The 20988-nt window shown below is 40.7% G+C and overlaps 1 protein-coding gene across 1 annotated transcript in view; it reads left to right on the top strand.

The window, feature by feature from the left end:
• Positions 1 to 20988, top strand: part of NBAS (NBAS subunit of NRZ tethering complex) — a 408512-nt gene that overhangs the window by 37324 nt on the left and 350200 nt on the right. The window contains exons 10-11 of the mRNA XM_048845538.2: positions 11938 to 12076; positions 13021 to 13086. Coding sequence (XP_048701495.2) covers positions 11938 to 12076; positions 13021 to 13086 — 205 coding nt within the window. The remainder of the gene's footprint in view (positions 1 to 11937; positions 12077 to 13020; positions 13087 to 20988) is intronic.

Genomic DNA, 20988 nt, shown 5'->3' on the forward strand with positions numbered 1-20988 from the left:
TGTTAGTCTGTATTCGCAAAAAGAAAAGGAGTACTTGTGGCACCTTAGAGACTAACCAATTTATTTGAGCATAAGCTTTTGTGAGCTACAGCTCACTTCATCGGATGCATTCAGTGGAAAATACAGTGGGGAGATTTATATACATAGAGAACATGAAACAATGAATGTTACCATACACACTGTAACAAGAGTGATCACTTAAGGTGAGCTATTACCAGCAGGAGAGCGGGGAGGGGGCAGGGAACCTTTTGTAGTGATAATCAAGGTGGGCCATTTCCAGCAGTTGACAAGAACGTCTGAGGAACAGTGGGGGGGAATAAACATGGGGAAATAGTTTTACTTTGTGTGATGACCCATCCACTCCCAGTCTTTATTCAAGCCTAAGTTAATTGTATCCAGTTTGCAAATTAATTCCAATTCAGCAGTCTCTCTTTGGAGTCTGTTTTTGAAGTTTTTTTGTGGAAGAATTGCAACTTTTAGGTCTGTAATCGAGTGACCAAAGAGAGTGAAGTGTTCTCCGACTGGTTTTTGAATGTTATAATTCTTGATGTCTGATTTGGGTCCATTTATTCTTTTACGTAGAGACTGTCCAGTTTGACCAATGTCCATGGCAGAGGGGCATTGCTGGCACATGATGGCCTATATCACATTGGTAGATGTGCAGGTGAACAAGCCTCTGATGGTGTGGCTGATGTGATTAGGCCCTATGATGGTGTCCCCTGAATAGATATGTGGACACAGTTGGCAACGGGTTTTGTTGCAAGGATAGGTTCCTGGGTTAGTGATTCTGTTGTGTGGTGGGTGGTTGCTGGTTGGAGAGCTGTCTGTAAGCAAGGACTGGCCTGTCTCCCAAGTTCTGTGAGAGTGATGGGTCGTCCTTCAGGTTGTAGATCCTTGATGATGCGTTAGAGAGGTTTTAGTTGGGGGCTGAAGGTGATGGCTAGTGGCATTCTGTTATTTTCTTTGTTGGGCCTGTCCTGTAGTAGGTAACTTCTGGGTACTCTTCTGGCTCTGTCAATCTGTTTCTTCACTTCAGCAGGTGGGTACTGTAGTTGTAAGAATGCTTGATAGAGATCTTGTAGGTATTTGTCTCTATCCGTGGGGTTGGAGCAAATGCGGTTGTATCGTAGAGCTTGGCTGTAGACAATGGATCGTGTGGTGTGGTCTGGATGAAAGCTGGAGGCATGTAGGTAGGAATAGGCGTCAGTAGGTTTCCAGTATAGGGTGGTGTTTATGTGACCATCGCTTATTAGCACAGTAGCGTCCAGGAAGTGGATCTCTTGTGTGGACTGGTCCAGGCTGAGGTTGATGGTGGGATGGAAATTGTTGAAATCATGGTGGAATTCCTCAAGTGCTTCTTTTCCATGGGTCCAGATGATGAAGATGTCATCAGTGTAGCGCAAGTAGAGTAGGGGCGTTAGGGGACGAGAGCTGAGGAAGCGTTGTTCTAAGTCAGCCATAAAAATGTTGGCATTCTGTGGGGCCATGCGGGTACCCATAGCAATGCCGCTGATTTGAAGGTATACATTGTCCCCAAATGTGAAATAGTTATGGGTGAGGACAAAGTCACAAAGTTCAGCCACCAGGTTTGCTGTGACAATATCGGGGATACTGTTCCTGACGGCTTGTATTCCATCTTTGTGTGGAATGTTGGTGTAGAGGGCTTCTACATCCATAGTGGCTAGGATGGTGTTTTCAGGAAGATCACCAATGGACTGTAGTTTCCTCAGGAAGTCAGTGGTGTCTCGAAGGTAGCTGGGAGTGCTGGTAGCGTAGGGCCTGAGGAGGGAGTCTACATAGCCAAACAATCCTGCTGTCAGGGTGCCAATGCCTGAGATGATGGGGCGTCCAGGAATTCCAGGTTTATGGATCTTGGGTAGCAGATAGAATACCCCTGTTTGGGGTTCCAGGGGTGTATCTGTGCGGATTTGTTCTTGTGCTTTTTCAGGAAGTTTCTTGAGCAAATGCTGTAGTTGCTTTTGGTAACTCTCAGTGGGATCAGAGGGTAATGGCTTGTAGAAAGTGGTATTGGAGAGCTGCCTAGCAGCCTCTTGTTCATACTCTGACCTATTCATGATGACGACAGCACCTTCTTTGTCAGCCTTTTTGATTATGATGTCAGAGTTGTTTCTGAGGCTGTGGATGGCATTGTGTTCTGCATGGCTGAGGTTATAGGGCAAGTGATGTTGCTTTTCCACTATTTCAGCCCATGCACGTCGGCGGAAGCACTCTATGTAGAAGTCCAGTCTGTTGTTTCAACCTTTAGGAGGAGTTCACCCAAAATCCTTATTTTTGTAGTCTTCGTAGGAAGGTCTCTGTGGGTTAGTATGTTGTTCTAGTAGGGCATAAGAACGGCCATACTGGGTCAGACCAATGGTCCACGTAGCCCAGTATCCTGTCTCCCGACAGTGGCCAATGCCAGGTTCTTCAGAGGAAATTAACAGAATGGCTAATCATCCAGTGACTCATCCCCTGTCAGCCATTCCCAGCTTCTGGCAAACAGAAGCTAGGGCTGCCATTGATGGACCTATACTCCATGAATTTATCTGTGGGTTGTTTTTTTTTTAAGCCTGTTACAGTCTTCACAACATCCTCTGGCAAAGAGTTCTGCAGGTTGACTGCGTTGTGGGTGGAAATACTACATTTTGTTTATTTTAAACCTGCTGCCTATTAATTTCATTTGGTGACCCCTAGTTCTGGTGTAATGAAAAAGTAAATAAGGAAGTGTTGTTTATTCTTTTTCAACACCAATTATGATTTTATAGACCTCTATGATATTCTTCCCCCCCCCCAGTCCTTTTTTTCAAGCTGAAAAGTCCCAGTCTTGTTAATATCTCCTCATATGGAAGCTCTTCCATACCCCTAATCATTTTTGTTGCCCTTTTCCATACCTTTTCCAATTCTAATATATCCTTTTTGAGATGGGGTGACCACGTCTGCATGCAGAACTCAAGATGTGGGCGTACCATGGATTTATATAGAGGCAATATGATATTTTCTTCCTTATTATCTATCCCTTTCTTAATGATTCCCAACATTCTGTTAACTTTTTTGACTACCAATGAACATTGAGTTCATGTTTCCAGAAAACTATCTACAATGACTCCAAGATTTTTCTTGAGTGGTAATAGCTAACTTAGATTCTGTTATGTTGTAGGTATAATTGGGTTATGTTTTCTAATGTGCAGTACTTTGCATTTATCAACATTGAATTTCATCTGCCATTTTGTTGCCCAGTCACCCAGTTTTGTGAGATCCCTTTGTAACTCTTCACAGTCTGCTTCGGACTTAACTATCTTGAGTAGTTTTATATCATCTGCAAATTTTGCTACCTCACTTTTTACCCCTTTTCCCAGATCATTTATGAATATGTTGAACAGTACTGGTCACAGTACAGACCCCTGGGGGACACCACTATTTACTTCTCTCCATTGTGAAAACTAGCCATTTATTCTCCTCTTTGTTTCCTATATTTCAACCAGTTACTGATCCATAAGAGAACTTTCCCTCTTATCCCATGACTGCTTATTTTGCTTAAGAGCCTTTGCTGAGGGTTCTTGTCAAAGGCTTTCTGAAAATCTAAGTAAACTATATCCACTGGATCAACCTTGTGCACATGCTTGTTGACCCCTCAAAGAATTCTAGTAGATTGGTGAGGTGTGATTTCCATTTACAAACATCATGTTGACTTCTTCCCCAACAAATTGTATTCATCTATATGTCTGATAATTCTGTTTTTAATTGTAGTTTCAACCAGTTGCCTGGTACTGAAGTTAGGCTTATCAGCCTGTAATTGCCGAGTTTGCCTCTGTCGCCTTTTTAAAAAAATGGTGTCAAATTAGCTATCCTACAGTCACCTGGTACAGAAGCAGATTTAAATGATAGGTTACGTACCAGAGGGCCAAGAATTGATCTCTGCGGGATCCCACTGGAAGCAGACCCGCTCGATCATGATTCCCTGTTTACAGTTGCATATTTATACCTATCAGTTAGCCAATTTTTAATCCACTTAATGTGAGCCATGTAATTTTTTATTTTTAGTTTTTAATCAAAACGTGGTGCAGCACCAAGTCGAACACTTTGCAGAAATCTATTACATCAGCACTATTTCCTTTATCAAACTTGTAATCTCATTTTAAACAAAAATCAAGATCCATTTTCCATCAACCCATGTTGATTTGCATTAATTACATTACCTTTCCTTAGTTCTTTATTAATCAAGTACTGTATCAGCTGCTTCATCATTTTGCCTGTGATTGACGTCAGACAAGCCTATAATGTCCCAGGTTATCTTGCTTACCCTTTTAAACTATTGGAACATTATCTTTCTTCCAGTCTTCTGGAACTTCCCTGGTGCTGCAAGGCTTATTGAAAATTAACATTAGTGGTCAAGCAAGCTCCTCAGCCAGCTCTTTTAAAACTCTTGGATGAGAGTTATCTGGACTTGCTGATTTAAAAATGTCTAACTTTAGTAGCTTCTATTTAATGTCTTCCAGAGAGATAGTGGAATGGAAAGAGTGTTATCACCCTTTGATGAGACTGCATACTTTACTTTTTCCCTAAATACAGAACAGAAATATTTATTGATAATTCTACCATTTCCATCTAGTAATGGATCAGTACTATTGTCAGAATTCTGTTTGTTCCTAATATACTTTAAAAACTCCTTTTTATTGTCCTTAACTCTGATGGGCATAGTTATCTTCTTGTGTCCCTTTGTTTCCTATATAAATTTTCTACAGTTCTTAACTGCAGATTTTTATTCATTCATTTGTATTTATATTCATTACTATTACATTACGATTCAATGTCCGTTTTCTTCCATTTGCTATATATATTTTATAGCTGCCTTAATTTGCTCTCTAAATCAAGTTGTTTTTTTAACCAGCACGACCATCTTCCTTAGTTGTGGGATTGTGGTGTTTTGGGCATCTAGTAATGGGTTTTTAAATGATTCCCAATTATCATTCACATTTTTCTGATTAAATTCTTTCTCCCACATGCTTTGGCTTATCAGCTTTGTGAAATTGGTCCTGTTAAAGCACCAAGTATATATCTTACTGGTATGGACTTCATTCTGCTTGCACAGTATAAATGTCATCAAGTCATGATCATTTGCACCTAAGCTGCAATCATTTTTAGTTCTGGATCAGATCCTCTTTATCTGTGAACACAAGGTCTAATATAGAATTCCCCCATATTGACTGCAACACTCTTTTGAGTTAGAAAATTGTCCTCTATAATATTTAGAAATTTCAACCATGTACTGGCAGCATGAGACCTAGCATATGCCACTCAAACGGAAGTGCCCCATGATCACACAGCTTTTCCCCCCTACACATTATAGATAGGTGCATAAGGAGATGGTCATCCTGTTTCCTCGTGATTTGGTGGTCTTTGTAATAGATACCAACTAAAATATCCCACCTTATGCTTTATCTGTTGGGACATTGATCCATAAACATTCAACTTCATTATCTGTAACTGGAAACAAGTAATGACATTTTTGATGTTGAATGCTACTCTCATTCCCCTTTTGCTCACCTGATTCCTCCTAAATAGGTTATAACTATAGATTTTTAATATTCCAATTTTGCGAATCTTCCTACCATGTTTCAGTAGTACCAACTAGTACCAATTTATGCTCATAAACGAGCAGTTTGAATTCCTCTTGTTTGCTACCTAGGCTCTTAGCATTAGTGTATAAGGAATTCAAGAGTTTTTTTTCTCTTGTCCTTTGCTTCCTTGATTAATTTTGTTCTCCACATCTCGATGTTATGCTGAGTGCTCATATCTTGCCTCTTCTTACTCTTCCCTTGTGCTATTAGTTTAACCTCCTCCTGACTGCTCTAGCTAGCCTGCCTCCAAGGAGATGGGGCCTCCTTTTACTGAGGTGGAGGACATCCAAACTATGTAGCCCCTCCTCCCCCATAGAAGGTCGACCAATGTTGCACAAAACCAAACCCTACACCATTTACCTAGCCAGTAATTCACTTCCAGAATCTTCTGAATTCTGTCTTCCTTACTCATGGGACAGGACGGATCTCTGAGAAGATCAATTGGACATTCTTCTTCATGCTTCTGAGTTCTCTGAAGTCATCGACTATCTTTGAGGTATTCTGTGATACAGTGTCATTAATGCTGACATGAACCATGACTAGGGGATCCTTGCCTGTAGAGTTCTGAAGCCTGTCTAATCTTAGAGTAATGTCTCATGTTTTAACTCCGGGAAGGCAGCATGCTGTCCTGTTCTCCACTTGCCTCTTTCAGAATGTTCTTTCTATTCTTCTGAGTATTGAATCTTCTGAAAGGATCATCTGTCTTGCTGGGATGGTTGGAGAACTCCTTAGTGGGTAAGGTTGATTTTTTTTATCGGTTGGATCAAGCCCCCATCTACCCATATCCCGAAAATCTCACTGTTCCTTCGGATATGCTGGATCTTGAGAGGTATCTTCCATTCTGTCCATGTTGAGGACTTCGTATCAATTCGAAACTTGTAGCTGTATGGAATTCCTCCTGTTTTCTTCTCTTTCTGCTAGCCACACTCTGCCTGTCCTCACCTGTCCCCAATAGTGGAGACTGCTGCTCTGACCTATTGATTAGTGATTATGATCTACCAGGCCTCCTCTCTGGTTGCCTCTCACTTATTCCTTTATGGCCAGCTCCATTCTCCCTGAGGTACTGGTGTTTCCTGAATCTGGTTGTCTAGGAACTCCTCAGCTTCTCTGATTTTTAGTAGTATCTCAATTTGTCCGTCCAATCCAAAAATCTTTTACTCTTGCACAGCCACCAATTTGCACTTCATGCACAAGAAATCCTTTCTGTCTTCAGGCAGGAAAAAGAACCTGGCACATCTGTTGCAGGTCACCACCATTGTTCCATTGCTTGTCATCTTGATATCAGTAGTGCTGATTCTGGAAGGAAAGTGTCTCTCACTCCCTCTCCAAACTCCTCCCTTGTTCTGTTAGCTGCCTCTATTCATGGCTCTCGAGTTCATCTAGCAAGTGACATTTTATACCAAATCTTCCCTGCTTAGCTGAGCTCAGCTTTTCCCCTCACCAACAGGGAGTGATTAGCCACTCCGACTTCAAACAGCTGGGCTGATCAAAGCTCCCAAGGCTGGAGTCTTGCAGCTTTTAGCAAAGCACTGATCAAAGCTCCAAGGGCTTACTCAGGGACCCACAGCCCACCTACACACCCTGTATATAGAGAACAAACAGACAACCCACAGATGGACCAAATACACCACTCTCCAAGTCTTGTTGCCTCCAAGCACTGAGTCTAGCTGGAGATACTCTCTCTGAAACTCCACTGTTAGCTAACTCTTTTCACGGTTCTGATCATGATCCATGATGGGAAAGATCATTTCAGTTGTACACAATAGAATTTGGGTTTACGTTTTTCCTTAAACTAGGATATTGCATTCAACCTCCTCCCCAAAGCCCTCAAACGCAGCAAAAATAACCCCATTCAGATCTTAAAAGAAAAACAAAAACTGCAACAACCCTGTTAGAAGAACATTGTGCACTAGCAAACTTCTGTGGGATTTCCTTTTTCTTTCTTTCTCCTCTGACTCATTGCTGTGGATGCAGTAGTCAGAGATAATGTCATTATCCCGGAGCTTCATTTGATTCCAAGTGCTATTCAGGGGGTTGATTTTTTTATATAAAACAGCTTAATCAAAATCCTATGGAATGCAAAGGAAGATTTTTCACTGGGTTATTTGGAGTTGGAGAGGGCCCTAAATTATTACATGTGACTTGGTGTTGGCTTGCTGAAAAACTGTGTTCCGCCCCATGAGTTGCTGCAGCAACAGAGTTCATTTGAAGTGCTCAAACTAACAGGCTCTATGTGTAAAAGTTAAAGTGATCGTGGCAGGGCATCCTCAAAAGAGGGTTACTGACTCTGTAGCATGGTTTCCCCATTGGTCTGACAAAGCGAGAAGCTGACTTCAGGACACAGTGCAAGGTCCTTCTGTTTCCTTCACCATTTTAACGAGTACTTGTGTTGGTGGGGAGAAGAATGTGTCTTTTTTTTTTTCTTGCTTCTTGGAAAGAGGCAAAAAAGGTTAAATAATATGTTTCTGTTACATGTTGTATAAATGCTTTATGACATACTGGCAGTAATTTTACAATAAAAACACCTCATGTTCAAAGTGTTTTTTACTTGCATTTATATCAAACTTTTATTTAGATGGTAAACTCCTAAAATATGTACAATTATAGACAAAATGGTTGAATAATTTCACTGTTAACCCAACTATTAAAACCTCTCAAGGCAAAACAAGGTAGACAATAAAGTATATAATGTAAGGAAGAGAATTACCCCTTCAGTGATGAGATTTCAGATTCATTAAGGGTGACTTCTATTAAGACCTGAATTCTCCCACTCTTTTGGGAACTGTGTATAAGTTGGGGCTTCTCCATTCTCAACCATATGTGTTCCTCAGTACACATGCACAAATTCACATGCTCACAGGTCCAAGCAAAGGTCCACTTTAAGTACCCCATTCTGTTTTTAATGGGATAGTTCTCATTTTTTTTTTATTTCCATAATTGACATGACTATTGGCAAAAACAGAAGCAGCACAATACAGCAATAAACAAATATTCAACATTAAAAATTACTACTACGTACATATTTTTGCAATATAAAATATGTCTATAATTTTATTTATTCCAGGCTCCTCACAATAGGAAGGGAGAGGAGGGGCATCCATTGTACTTAGATTCTTGCTGTATTAGCATGTGAAACAGAAGTATGGTTTATCCATGAAATGATTGGGTCTATAATTAGGTATGGATATATATTTTAAAAAAAAGTTGTTTAAAGTCCCGAGTAGCCACTTGGTCATGTTCCATTCCAGTGCTGTAGAGGATTAACATGGTACTGAGAGGTTTCAGTTAGGCTACTAGATACAGTAGTAATAAAAGTGAAGAGATGCTCTTTCTCTTCTGTAATCAAATGTTACTCAATTTATGCTGATTAGCCCAAATTAAATTAGATAATATTTTTAAAGTTTTTAAAATTAATAAGAACATCCGTTGGACCACATTCAATTTAAGCAGAACATTTCACTTTTAAATATTATTTTGAACTATCCAAGCAAAGTTGAGCGTTACCTAGGGTGGTTCCATATTGCTAGATGAAATCCTGAGTTTTAGTTTTGCTATGTTAGTAAATCAGCTATCTGGGAATGCATTTTAACCATGAACAAGCTTTATTTACATCTCAACCACTAGGTGGCAGAAACTTTCAGCAGTCACACATCTTGAACATTGAGGCTATACGATTGTTACCCAGCTTGTTAATTTTTTTACTCATTTCTTTCCCAGATTGATTGATCCTTGTGTACAAATATTTTTACTTTGATTGCTTATTTTTTAAATGTCATATGCACAATACAAAATACTAGCATAGGGCTATGTTCTCAAAATTCTTTTCAAAGTAATCACTAGTTTCTAAAATACTGAAACTGCTTGTTTAACAGTAATCATAGGGGCTTAAGGGAAAAAAGTGTTGTTTTTTTCCTTTTAGTAGTAATCAGCACTAGTTGTATGTTTTATAGTGTTATAAAATGGTGTTTTTCCATATCTTCATGTTTTCTACTGTGTGTAATTAACAATATTACGAACAGATATACATGCAGTGATGTGTAGGTTATACTGCTATATACTAAGATGAAATTTTATCTACACTTAGTATAGGTAGTTGTTGATAGAATAAGCTGTTTTGTCCTTCTGTTTTGTGTTTTTTATTTTTATTTATAAATATGCAACTAAATGTTAAAATAGTATGATGATGTAAACTTTTTGCTGACGTTTGCTCCAGCAACATATTTTGAGTATATCTTTGTTCTTGTTAAAGAATCTCAAGTCTTTGAATGTGTGTTTGTTAGTTTTTTTTAACTTTCTTGGGGAAAATATAATTTACCTATATATTAGCATATCTTATTTTGGAACTCAGAGATGGGAAAAATATATCAGAATATATAAGTAACTCGTACACTGGGCCCAATTCATCTTTGGTGAGCTTGATTGACATCATTTGAGATATATCAAGGATGAAGTTGACTTAGCACAGAGAGGAAAAGATAGTTTTGTGGGTATAAGTTGGCTGAGAGTTGGGACATCTGGGGGCAGTGCCCAACTCTGAAGCATATTTTTTGAGGCATGGAAGAAATCAACTAGACCCTGTTCCTGAAAAGACTTGCTTGATTTAAATGGGAGTAATCATAACTTAAAGTTTAAGTACATGCTTAAGACAAAATCTGTCTTTCCATTTCCTATCTGTAAAATGCGGATAATATACTTCCTTTTTCAGAATCTGTCTGTTTTGTCTATTTAGATTGCAAACTCTTTGGGGGAAATGACCATTTCTTCCTGCTTCTAGGTACAGCACCAAACACAGTGGGATTCCAGTCTTAGGCTATGTCTACACTGCACAGTTAACCTCAGTGATTGGCACCTGGGTTTATTCAGCCTGGGTATGAGTGTCCCAGCTGTATAGCCTTACCTGTTATTACGTTCTCATAGTTTCTGCACTTGCCTGTGTGCTTGGTGTTACCTGCTCAGTTTAGGGCACCCTGCCTATACCCTACCAAAAGCTCAAGGTGTGACCAATCAATCTAGGCACCCCCACCCTTTCCCTTCCGAGGGCTCAGGGTGTAAGGCACCTATCCTTACCCACTGGGCTCAGGAAGAAACCTGGTCAATTTAAGTACCAGCTGTAAACATCTATTTATTAGCAACACACAGAATACATATACCAAGCAAACCTCTTATGCTCACCATTCCCAATATACAGACAGATTTCACTCAATGTCCAGTCAGGATTCATTCATCTGGAGGTTCCTGAGATGCCTCTGCACATTATGGTTGTGCAGAGGGGTCAGAGTTCCATCAGCTTGGTGTTGAACTGCAGTCCGGAAATGGTTCCCAAAGAGCATTGTTTTTCATTTACATTATTTTGGTAAAACTCCTTCAAATTTACTAAACCTATCACATTATCCCACACTCTGAAGTAACAAAAATTTTTAACCGATTATGCACTGGCACCTATGTGTCCTCTTCCTTCCCTAGTTCTTTACATTTTGTCTTTCATGCCCAAATTGTAACTTAATTGTGACCTTCTCTATTTGTGCAGATGGTCAGCATAAAACACTGGTCAGAGCTTATTTTACCATTTGTTGAATCTCTCTCTGTATCCTCCCCAATTTCCCAGCGTCTTTACAACCTTGGTGGTTATAACTCTCGTTAAGGACATTCCTGGGGTGGGGGTGTTTTATCAGCAGCAGAACATTCCTTTTTTTCAATTTTAGTGATGAACTCCCTGAGTTTCACCCAAGGCTGGTTTAATATGGTTGGGGGTGGGGAGGCTGGGGGCAGTGAGTTGATGAGGTCTCAGGCCTGCACTCCCATGGTTCTTTGTGATGAGATGCTTTAGATTTTTTTCCCTGTCAACTGAGGGAGAACTTGTCTGTCCTTTGGAAAGGGCATAGGAGGACTACCAGCGCTTTAGTGATTTCACTTGGGTCCTCACTTCACTCATGTGATTTAGCTTGTGTCATTACGGCAAAATGGGCGGGTTCCAGCCAGAGTTAAAGTGGAACCCAGGTTCTCACCCTTACTGCCAGCCAAGTAAGCTGGCCCAGGTTTAAAATGCCTCCAAACCGAAGTCAAACTTTGTTTTTTTTGTGTGCACGGTATGGGGAGGTTAAGGCTAAAACTTGAGTAAAAGATCCTAGGCTAATTGTGTAGTGTAGGCTTATCCTTAGTTGGGGCTTTTAGATGCTATTTTAATGCATGGTTTTATTCATTTTGGGTAAAGCTATTATACTCCTGTTAAATGGAATTACAAAATATATATTTGGACTCCTGCAGTAGGCAAAACAAAACAGAAACCTGCGTTCAGTAATAAAAGTTTTTGTGTTTATAGGCTTTTGCTTGTGGGTGGCTGTGAAACAGATGAAGCTGGAGTATCTAAAGCAACTAGTTGTGGAATATCTGCTTGGAGAGTTCTTTCTGGATCTCCCCATTATAAACAGGTCACTAGTTATGAAGATGATACTGGGACAGTAAGTAGCTTTGGAGTCCTCATTTTTCTGTTGGAAGAATATTATAGTTACTCTGATTACATAAAGAGAAACTTTATGTAGGTTGCTTTCTTTTCCAACACCTTAGCATGTTTCCATATTAGAGATACTGTTATGCCAGTATTCAGTCAGAATGACTTGGGCAACTGTAGGCTGGTCAGCATTAAATCAATCCCAGGCAAAATAATGGAAAAGCTGACACAGGATTCAGTTGATAAAGAATTAAAAAGCAGGAAGATAATTAATGTCAACATGGTTTTATAAAAAATAGGTCTCATCAAAGCTTTCACTTGTCTTAAAACTATTTATTACTAGTATTGCAGAGCAGTTAGGAGCCCAGTCATGGATTAGGTTATTTTTCACCTGTATATTTTGAAAATATTTTAGTCTTAGCTCAGTTTGAAATAAGCCTAATTCTAACCTTTTTCTTAGGGCTGTAGCATACACAAAACTTACACTGGCATAATAAAACTCATTGTAGTTAAACTGGTGTATCCTACATGGGTATGCTGAAATTCGTTTCTATTTAGCTTGTAGCAATTTAGCTTAATACGGTAAACCAATTTATATTTTAGCATGTGAAAAGTTCTAATGTGTATACTTGGCAATATGTATTAAATGTTCTAGCATGGCATAATTTAGTTGCAAGCTGGTGGTGCTTTTTCATGGAAACATGCATACATAGTCCAAGTAATTCATAAGCAAATTTCACCTGTTGCAACATTCACATGAAGTGACATTTTAATACATAAATATTAAAATAATTCTTGAGTATTTTAAAATTTTCATAAAGCTGAGAGAATGTTGCAGAATAATGTATTCTTTCTTGATTGTTTTATTACTCCCCAGATTTGATTTAATTTTTACTGCATAAATCAAAGACTGTCTTTAATCTTAAAGTGTGTGATACACTCCTGTTTTAACAGGCAAAGAGAAGCGGATTATTAAGGATTATGAATTTCAGATTTTACAGCAGACAAGGAACAGAACAGGTAATACGTTCCTCCTTAACACTAGTAGCACTCTTATTCATTTAGATTTGGGTTTACATGAAAGAGGAATCTAACTGACTTGAAGTAACTTAATTTTGATAGGTTTCAGAGTAACAGCCGTGTTAGTCTGTATTCGCAAAAAGAAAAGGAGTACTTGTGGCACCTTAGAGACTAACCAATTTATTTGAGCATGAGCTTTCATGAGCTACAGCTCACTTCAGCTCACGAAAGCTCATGCTCAAATAAATTGGTTAGTCTCTAATGTGCCACAAGTACTCCTTTTCTTTTTAATTTAGATAGATTAAAAATTAACCTGTTCAGAATTCTTTGCTGAAAACACACTCTAATGCAATAATACAGTGGTTCTCAAACTTTTTTTTTTCCATGGACCACTTGAAAATTGCTGAGGGTCTCGGCGGGCCATTTAATGATCTTTCCAAATGTTGTTTGTACCATTAGCTAACTATTGTAAAGAGCTTTGGCTAAAAGCACTATATAAAAAAAAAGTAACAATAATTGACTTTTTTTGTTCTACAAATAAAAGCACACAACTCATGTATTTTAATATCAGTAGTCTTACCTTTCTAATATGATGGATGTGTCCTCTCTCCCCTGTCGCGGCAGCCCCCAAGCTGGGGCTGGGGCTGGGGCTGAGGGGGCGAGCGGTCTCTCCCCTCTCATCCACCACAGCAGCCCCTGAGCTGGGGCTGGGAAGGAGAGGGGTTTCTGCCTCGCCACAGTAGCCACAGAGCTGAGACTGGGAAGGAGGGCCGTCTCTCCCTGGCAGCCGCAGCCCTGCAGCTGGGGAAAGTCACTTCTTTCTCTGGCTGCTGCAGCCCTGCACATCCCAAATTCCCCCCACCCCCTCTTTTCACCCCACTGCCCCCTCCCACGTACCCCCTATTCCTGCCCCCCCCCAGCCACCACCTCACCTTACATGTGCGTCTTCTCCAGGGTCCAGGCACCGAATTAGTGGAGCCACACCTGTGCAGCTCCACTAATTAGGTTGGTGGCCCTTCATTCTCTCGTGTGTGACCACCAAGGCATGCACCTTAGAGGGAACTATCTGAGGACCACCTGAATGGAGCTCGCAGACCACTGGTGGTCCATGGACCACAGTTTGAGAACCTCTGCAGTACTAGTAGTATTTAGCTTTAAATCAGGTAACTGGCAAGAGTTATCAAATTGCTTTTTCAGGGACTTTGTTTTGTTGGCAGACTGTTGCTCTGTTGCTGATTTGGTTTTACTTCACTTTATTTACTCTTGTTTCATAAATTACCTGGCATCATCAGTCCTGCTCATAGAGAACTCATAATTTTCAGTATATTTTATGACTGAAACAGATCCAGTGATTTATTACTTTATCTTAAGTCTAACTTGTTACCCCAGATGGCAGGTGCAGAAAGTCTTTGCTAATATGTGCAATGTGTAAGTCCCAAGCAGACTGCAAAGAGCTACAAAAGGATCTCGCAAAACTGGGGGACTGGGCAACAAAATGGCAGATGAAATTCAATGTTGATAAATGCAAAGTAGTGCACATTGGAAAACATAATCCCAGCTATACATATAAAATGATGGGGTCTAAATTAGCTGTTACCACTCAGGAAAGATATCTTGGAGTCGTTGTGGATAGTTCTCTGGAAATATCCACTCAATGTGCAGCGGCAGTCAAAAAAGTTAACAGAATTTTGGGAATCATTAAGAAAGGGATAGAGAATAAGACTGAAAATATCATATTGCCTCTATATAAATCCAGGGTATGCCCACATCTTGAATACTACATGCAGATGTGGTTGCCCCATCTCAAAAAAGATATATTGGACTTGGGAAAGGTTCAGAAGAGGGCAACAAAAATGATTAGGGATATAGAACAGCTGCCTTATGAGGAGTGATTAATAAGATTGTGACTTCTCAGCTTGGAAAAGAGACAACTAAGAGGGGATGTGATTGTAGCGCATAGGGCTAGCCTCCTTGCTTATATATCTTTTCTTATGGGTTTTATTTGTTTGTTTTATTATAATAGATTTATAGATTTGTACTAGAGTATTTTTGGCTGTAACGCAAGGAACCTACAGTCCACGTCCTATATGTTGAGCTGTACTGCCTGGGAGTCACCTACAATGGAGATGTGTTGCTCATGTCCATTCCATGACCTGCCCTTCTTCCCCAGTGTTGGAGTTTCCGGCAAGAAGGAACTGAGGGTGGGGGGAGCCGGCAGCTCCCCTTATACCGTGGCATTCACATGCCACTGAGGGCGCCAGAGCCGGTTCCCTATGGATACTACTGAGGGAAAAACTTCTGGCACCGGTGCATGTGGCAAGCGCACACACCTACAATGGAATGCACATGAGAAACACATCTCTAAGAACATCAGTTATGAAAAAAGTTAACTCTCTTTTCCAGTATTTAACTGTCCTTTGTAGTTTGAAAGTGTGTCCTGATATCAAACCTAAGTCTCCCTTGCTGCAGATTAAGCCAATTACTTCTTGTCCTACTGTCAGTGGACATGGAGAGCAATCAATTTCTGTTCTCTTTATAACAACCCTTAAAATATTGGAATACTTCTTTTCTCTAGACTAAACATGCCCTTTTTCCCTCACAGGTCATGTTTTTCAAATTGCATACCTTTTTTGTTCCTTTTCTCTGGACTCTTTTCAATTTGTCCACATTTTTCTTAAATGGGGTGCCAAACCGGGCACAGTACTTCACCTGAGGCCTCACCAGTGCCCAGTACAGTGAAACAATTACTTCATCTGTCTTACATACAGCACCCCTGTTAACATATTCCATAATAACATTTTGCCTTTTTAGCAACAGTGTCACATTGACTCATATTCAGTTTATGATCCCCTATAAGTGAGAGATCCTTTTCAGCAGTACTACTGCCTAATCAGTTATTCTGCTTTTTGTATTTATACATTAGACTGTTTTCTTCCTAAGTGTAGTAGTTTTCACTTGTCTTTATTATATTTCTTCTTGTTGATTTCAAACAAATTCTCTAATTTATCAAGATCATTTCAAATTCTAATCCTGTCCTTCAAAGTTCTTGTAACCTCTCCAACTGGGCCATACGATATTTAGGGGCAGGCCTCTCTGTCTATAAATACATACTCTTTCTGGCCTAATGAATATTTAAGAGTGACTCTATAGCCCAGTGATGCTCACTAGGGTGGTTAGAGACCCAAGTCCCTTCTCCACATCAGGCAGAGGAGGGATTTGAACCCTGCACATCTTGTCTTTTTGTGAAAAAACACTAACCTGTCTTAGGCACCTAACTCCAGTAGAGGGTTTATGGCTGTGAATCCCGGGTATAGAAAGGTGCTTTCTTTTGGCCTGGACTTAAGTGCCTAAGTCCCTTTTGAGGGGCAGGATTTAGGCTCTCCCCTCCTTGGCATCTCTTATTGGCTTGCTTAAGTGGCTCCCTGCCTAGCATGGTGGCTTTTGCAAATACCATTCTTAAGTGCCTAACTGTCCCCATGCCTGGACACCTAACTCAGGATTATGACTTCCACAACATGGTAGGGCACCGAAAAGTTAGGCATTGTGACATTCTAGTCCCCCTTGTTAATTTCTCCCCTAGGTAACTTCATTGATATCAATCTAAGATGGTCTTGTATTTACATTCATCTTAAGCTCTCCCCGCCCCCATCTTTTAAATGCTTCTTCATGGAGTTTTCTCTGGCCAACATCTGAAGCTTAGCTGGTCAGTCATTGTCACAATCAGATTGACTGAAAGGATGGAAAGGTGTTTGTCTGCCCTGAGGAGAGAAATGCTTGGCTGCTACCTAGTATTGTTCCCTTGTCTAGGTGTTGTCAAGTTAATACTGACCCCTCAATAGTAGCATTTTCTGGGCTGGTATTTCAGTGTTCAAATTAAGGAATGGAAAATATGAAACAGAAGTAGATTATATATGTATGTAAAAGAAGCTCAAGTAAGTTTTTACTGAAAGGCTAGTATTGAAATGAACTAAACTTTAATGTTACTGCTCTTGCCAGCACTACATTTTAAGAGTAAAGATTACTAGTGTTGTTCACTCATCTTCAAAAGTTACAATCCCTGAAATTGTATTACATCTTAAATACCTGAGGTATAATTTTATTGTGATTTATGAGAGATTGAAAAAGCTATTTAATACTGTTGCCAAGGCTCAGCGAGGACTTGCCTGTGGAGCCAGCTGTTCTCAACTTAGATGACCAATCTTAAATGTGGTAAGCCAGCCTACTGGAGCTTTCTATATTTTGTTCTGCAGTTGCCCTAAGGGTAGTGAACTGTTTACTGGGGTAGCAGAACCTGCTTTGCCTAAGGACACATGAATCTTTTGAGAGGCTAGATTTGGAGGTGTGTGATGTATATGATGGGCATCCAAAGGAGCAGCAGTTGCACTGATTGTTGAGTTATGTATTGACTTCCAGAGAGACCTCTCTTAATGTTCACTCATGATGACATTCAAGAGAGGCTCTCAGCCTAGCAGGTAGGGTTTTTTATTTTACACTTCTATGCAGTTTCATAACCATCTTTCTCTTCTGTGAACAAATCTTGATTTATAAACTAAAAAGGAGAGTGCAATTCTTAATGTTGCAACTTTCAGCAAAGGGAAATAGAAAGCACGAGGCAGTAATATTACTGCTCTCATGCCAGTTGTTTTGTCAGAGTGGAAATCTACTATTTAACCAGACACCATCAGGAAGTTTAGGTACAAAATTTTAGGTGGGTGGTGTTTGTTATAACTTTTAACAAAAGCTTGCTATCATTTTAGGTTTAAAGCTTGCTATTCAATATTTGCAAGCCAAACACATAATATGTAAGAACTGAAAGTAAAACTGATAAGCCAATTTTGTCTAAATGAACAAAATGTAAATTTTAAATAGTTTGGGTTAAGATGGAAGCTAGTCTAAAATGAAAGGAAACTTTTTGTTTTTCATTTGAAATTTCAAAATTATAGCTTCTTGACCGTCTTTAGAAACTAGACTTAAAATTTCGATTGTATGTAGCCCCAGTCATTGTCCATAGTTTGAGGATATGTAAGACCATTTCTGCCATGAGCATGATTTTAAGAATGGCCTTACTCGGTCACACCAATGGTCCATGTAGCTCACAGTGGTCGGTGCTAGATTCTACAGATGAAGAGAATAGAACAGGGCATTTTATTGAGTGATCCATCCCCTGACATCCACTCTCAGCTTCTGGCAATCAGAGGCATAGGGACACCCAGAGCATAGAGTTGTGTCCCTGACCATCTTGGCTAATAGTCATTGATGGACCTCCATAACTTTATCTTTTGTGAACCCAGTTTCAGTTTTCTCCTTCACAAAATGCCTAGCAATGAGTGTCACAAGTTGACTGTGTGTTGTGTGAAGAAGTACTTCCTTATGTTTGTTTCAAACCTTTCCTGCTACTGACACTGTCTAAACAATTCTGTATTGAAATGATGCAGACTGGAACTTCATGGTACACATGCACTTCTTTCCTTTGGGGCCTCAGACCCAGATCTCCAAGATGCTCCTCAAATTGATCCCCAGATCTCCTCATATCCCAATCACATCTCTTTGAAGCTCTTCCAGTTTATTCTTCCATTATTCAATACACCTGCATTTTAATACAGTGAATGCAGCTGGAGTGCCTGCAGATAATTCCCAGAGACCATTGCCAGCATCAGGGGTTGTGTTACCTTAATTCTGTATTTCCTGGTTTTGAAAAGTTTGCGTTTTTGCTGCCCTTGACATTCTGGAAGGGCAATCTTAGTGAAGTTTTCTGCCATTTAATCTATACACACTTACTTAAGCAATTATATGGCTTAACATATATTTAGTCTCAATTTTTACAATTTTATGTTAGAAAATGGTGAATGACACATTACTTATTTACTGGATCATAAACATAAACTTTTTAGTCATGACTTGTCAAGCTGCATTTGGGTGGAAATGAAGTAAAAATGCCCCAAAACAGCATTTTAATTTTTTTAGTAAAATAAAAACATGTAAGTATGCAGGATACGTAAGAAAAAAAAGGTTTCAGAGTAGCAGCCGTGTTAGTCTGTATTCACAAAAAGAAAAGGAGTACTTGTGGCACCTTAGAGACTAACAAATATATTTGAGCATAAGCTTTCGTGAGCTACAGCTCGCTTCATCGGATGCATTCAGTGGAAAATACAGTGGGGAGATTTATATATATATAGGGTATGTCTACACTACGGAATAAGGTCGAATTTATAGAAGTCGTTTTTTTAGAAATCGGTTTTATATATTCGAGTGTGTGTGTCCTCACAGAAAATGCTCTAAGTGCATTAAGTGCATTAACTCGGCGGAGCGCTTCCACAGTACCGAGGCTAGAGTCGACTTCCGGAGCGTTGCACTGTGGGTAGCTATCCCACAGTTCCCGCAGTCTCCGCTGCCCATTGGAATTCTGGGTTGAGATCCCAATGCCTGATGGGGCTAAAACATTGTCGTGGGTGGTTCTGGGTACATATCGTCAGGCCCCCGTTCCCTCCCTCCCTCCCTCCGTGAAAGCAAGGGCAGACAATTGTTTTGCGCCTTTTTTCCTGAGTTACCTGTGCAGACGCCATACCACGGCAAGCATGGAGCCCGCTCAGCTCACTGTCACCGTATGTCTCCTGGGTGCTGGCAGACGCGGTACGGCATTGCTACACAGTAGCAGCAACCCCTTGCCTTGTGGCAGCAGACGGTACAGTACGACTGGTAGTCGTCCTCGTCATGTCCGAGGTGCTCCTGGCCACGTCGGCTGGGAGCTCCTGGGCAGACATGGGCGCAGGGACTAAATTTGGAGTGACTTGAGCAGGTCATTCTCTTTAGTCCTGCAGTCAGTCCTATTGAACCGTCTTATGGTGAGCAGGCAGGCGATACGGATTGCTAGCAGTCGTACTGTACCATCTTCTGCCTGGCAGGCAAGAGATGAGGATGGCTAGCAGTCGTACTGTACCATCTTCTGCCAAGCAGCCATGAGATGTGGATGGCATGCAGTCCTTCTGCACCGTCTGCTGCCAGCCAAAGATGTAAAAGATAGATGGAGTGGATCTAAACAAGAAATAGACCAGATTTGTTTTGTACTCATTTGCTTCCCCCCCTCCCCTGTCTAGGGGACTCATTCCTCTAGGTCACACTGCAGTCACTCACAGAGAAGGTGCAGCAAGGTAAATCTAGCCATGTATCAATCAGAGGCCAGGCTAACCTCCTTGTTCCAATAAGAACAATAACTTAGGTTCACCATTTCTTATTGGAACCCTCCGTGAAGTCCTGCCTGAAATATTCCTTGATGTAAAGACACCCCCTTTGTTGATTTTAGCTCCCTGAAGCCAACCCTGTAAGCCGTGTCGTCAGTCGCCCCTCCCTCCATCAGAGCAACGGCAGACAATCGTTCTGCGCCTTTTTTCTGTGCGGACGCCATACCAAGGCAAGCATGGAGGCCGCTCAGCTCACTTTGGCAATTAGGAGCACATTAAACACCACACACATTATCCAGCAGTATATGCAGCACCGGAGCCTGGCAAAGCGATACCGGGCGAGGAGGCGACGTCAGCGCGGTCACGTGAGTGATCAGGACATGGACACAGATTTCTCTGAAAGCATGGGCCCTGCCAATGCATGCATCATGGTGCTAATGGGGCAGGTTCATGCTGTGGAACGCCGATTCTGGGCTCGGGAAACAAGCACAGACTGGTGGGACCGCATAGTGTTTCAGGTCTGGGACGATTCCCAGTGGCTGCGAAACTTTCGCATGCGTAAGGGCACTTTCATGGAACTTTGTGACTTGCTTTCCCCTGCCCTGAAGCGCATGAATACCAAGATGAGAGCAGCCCTCACAGTTGAGAAGCGAGTGGCGATCGCCCTGTGGAAGCTTGCAACGCCAGACAGCTACCAGATTCAGTTGGGAATCAATTTGGAGTG

Source organism: Caretta caretta, chromosome 3, assembly GCF_965140235.1.
Source record: "Caretta caretta isolate rCarCar2 chromosome 3, rCarCar1.hap1, whole genome shotgun sequence".
NCBI lineage: Eukaryota > Metazoa > Chordata > Testudines > Cheloniidae > Caretta > Caretta caretta.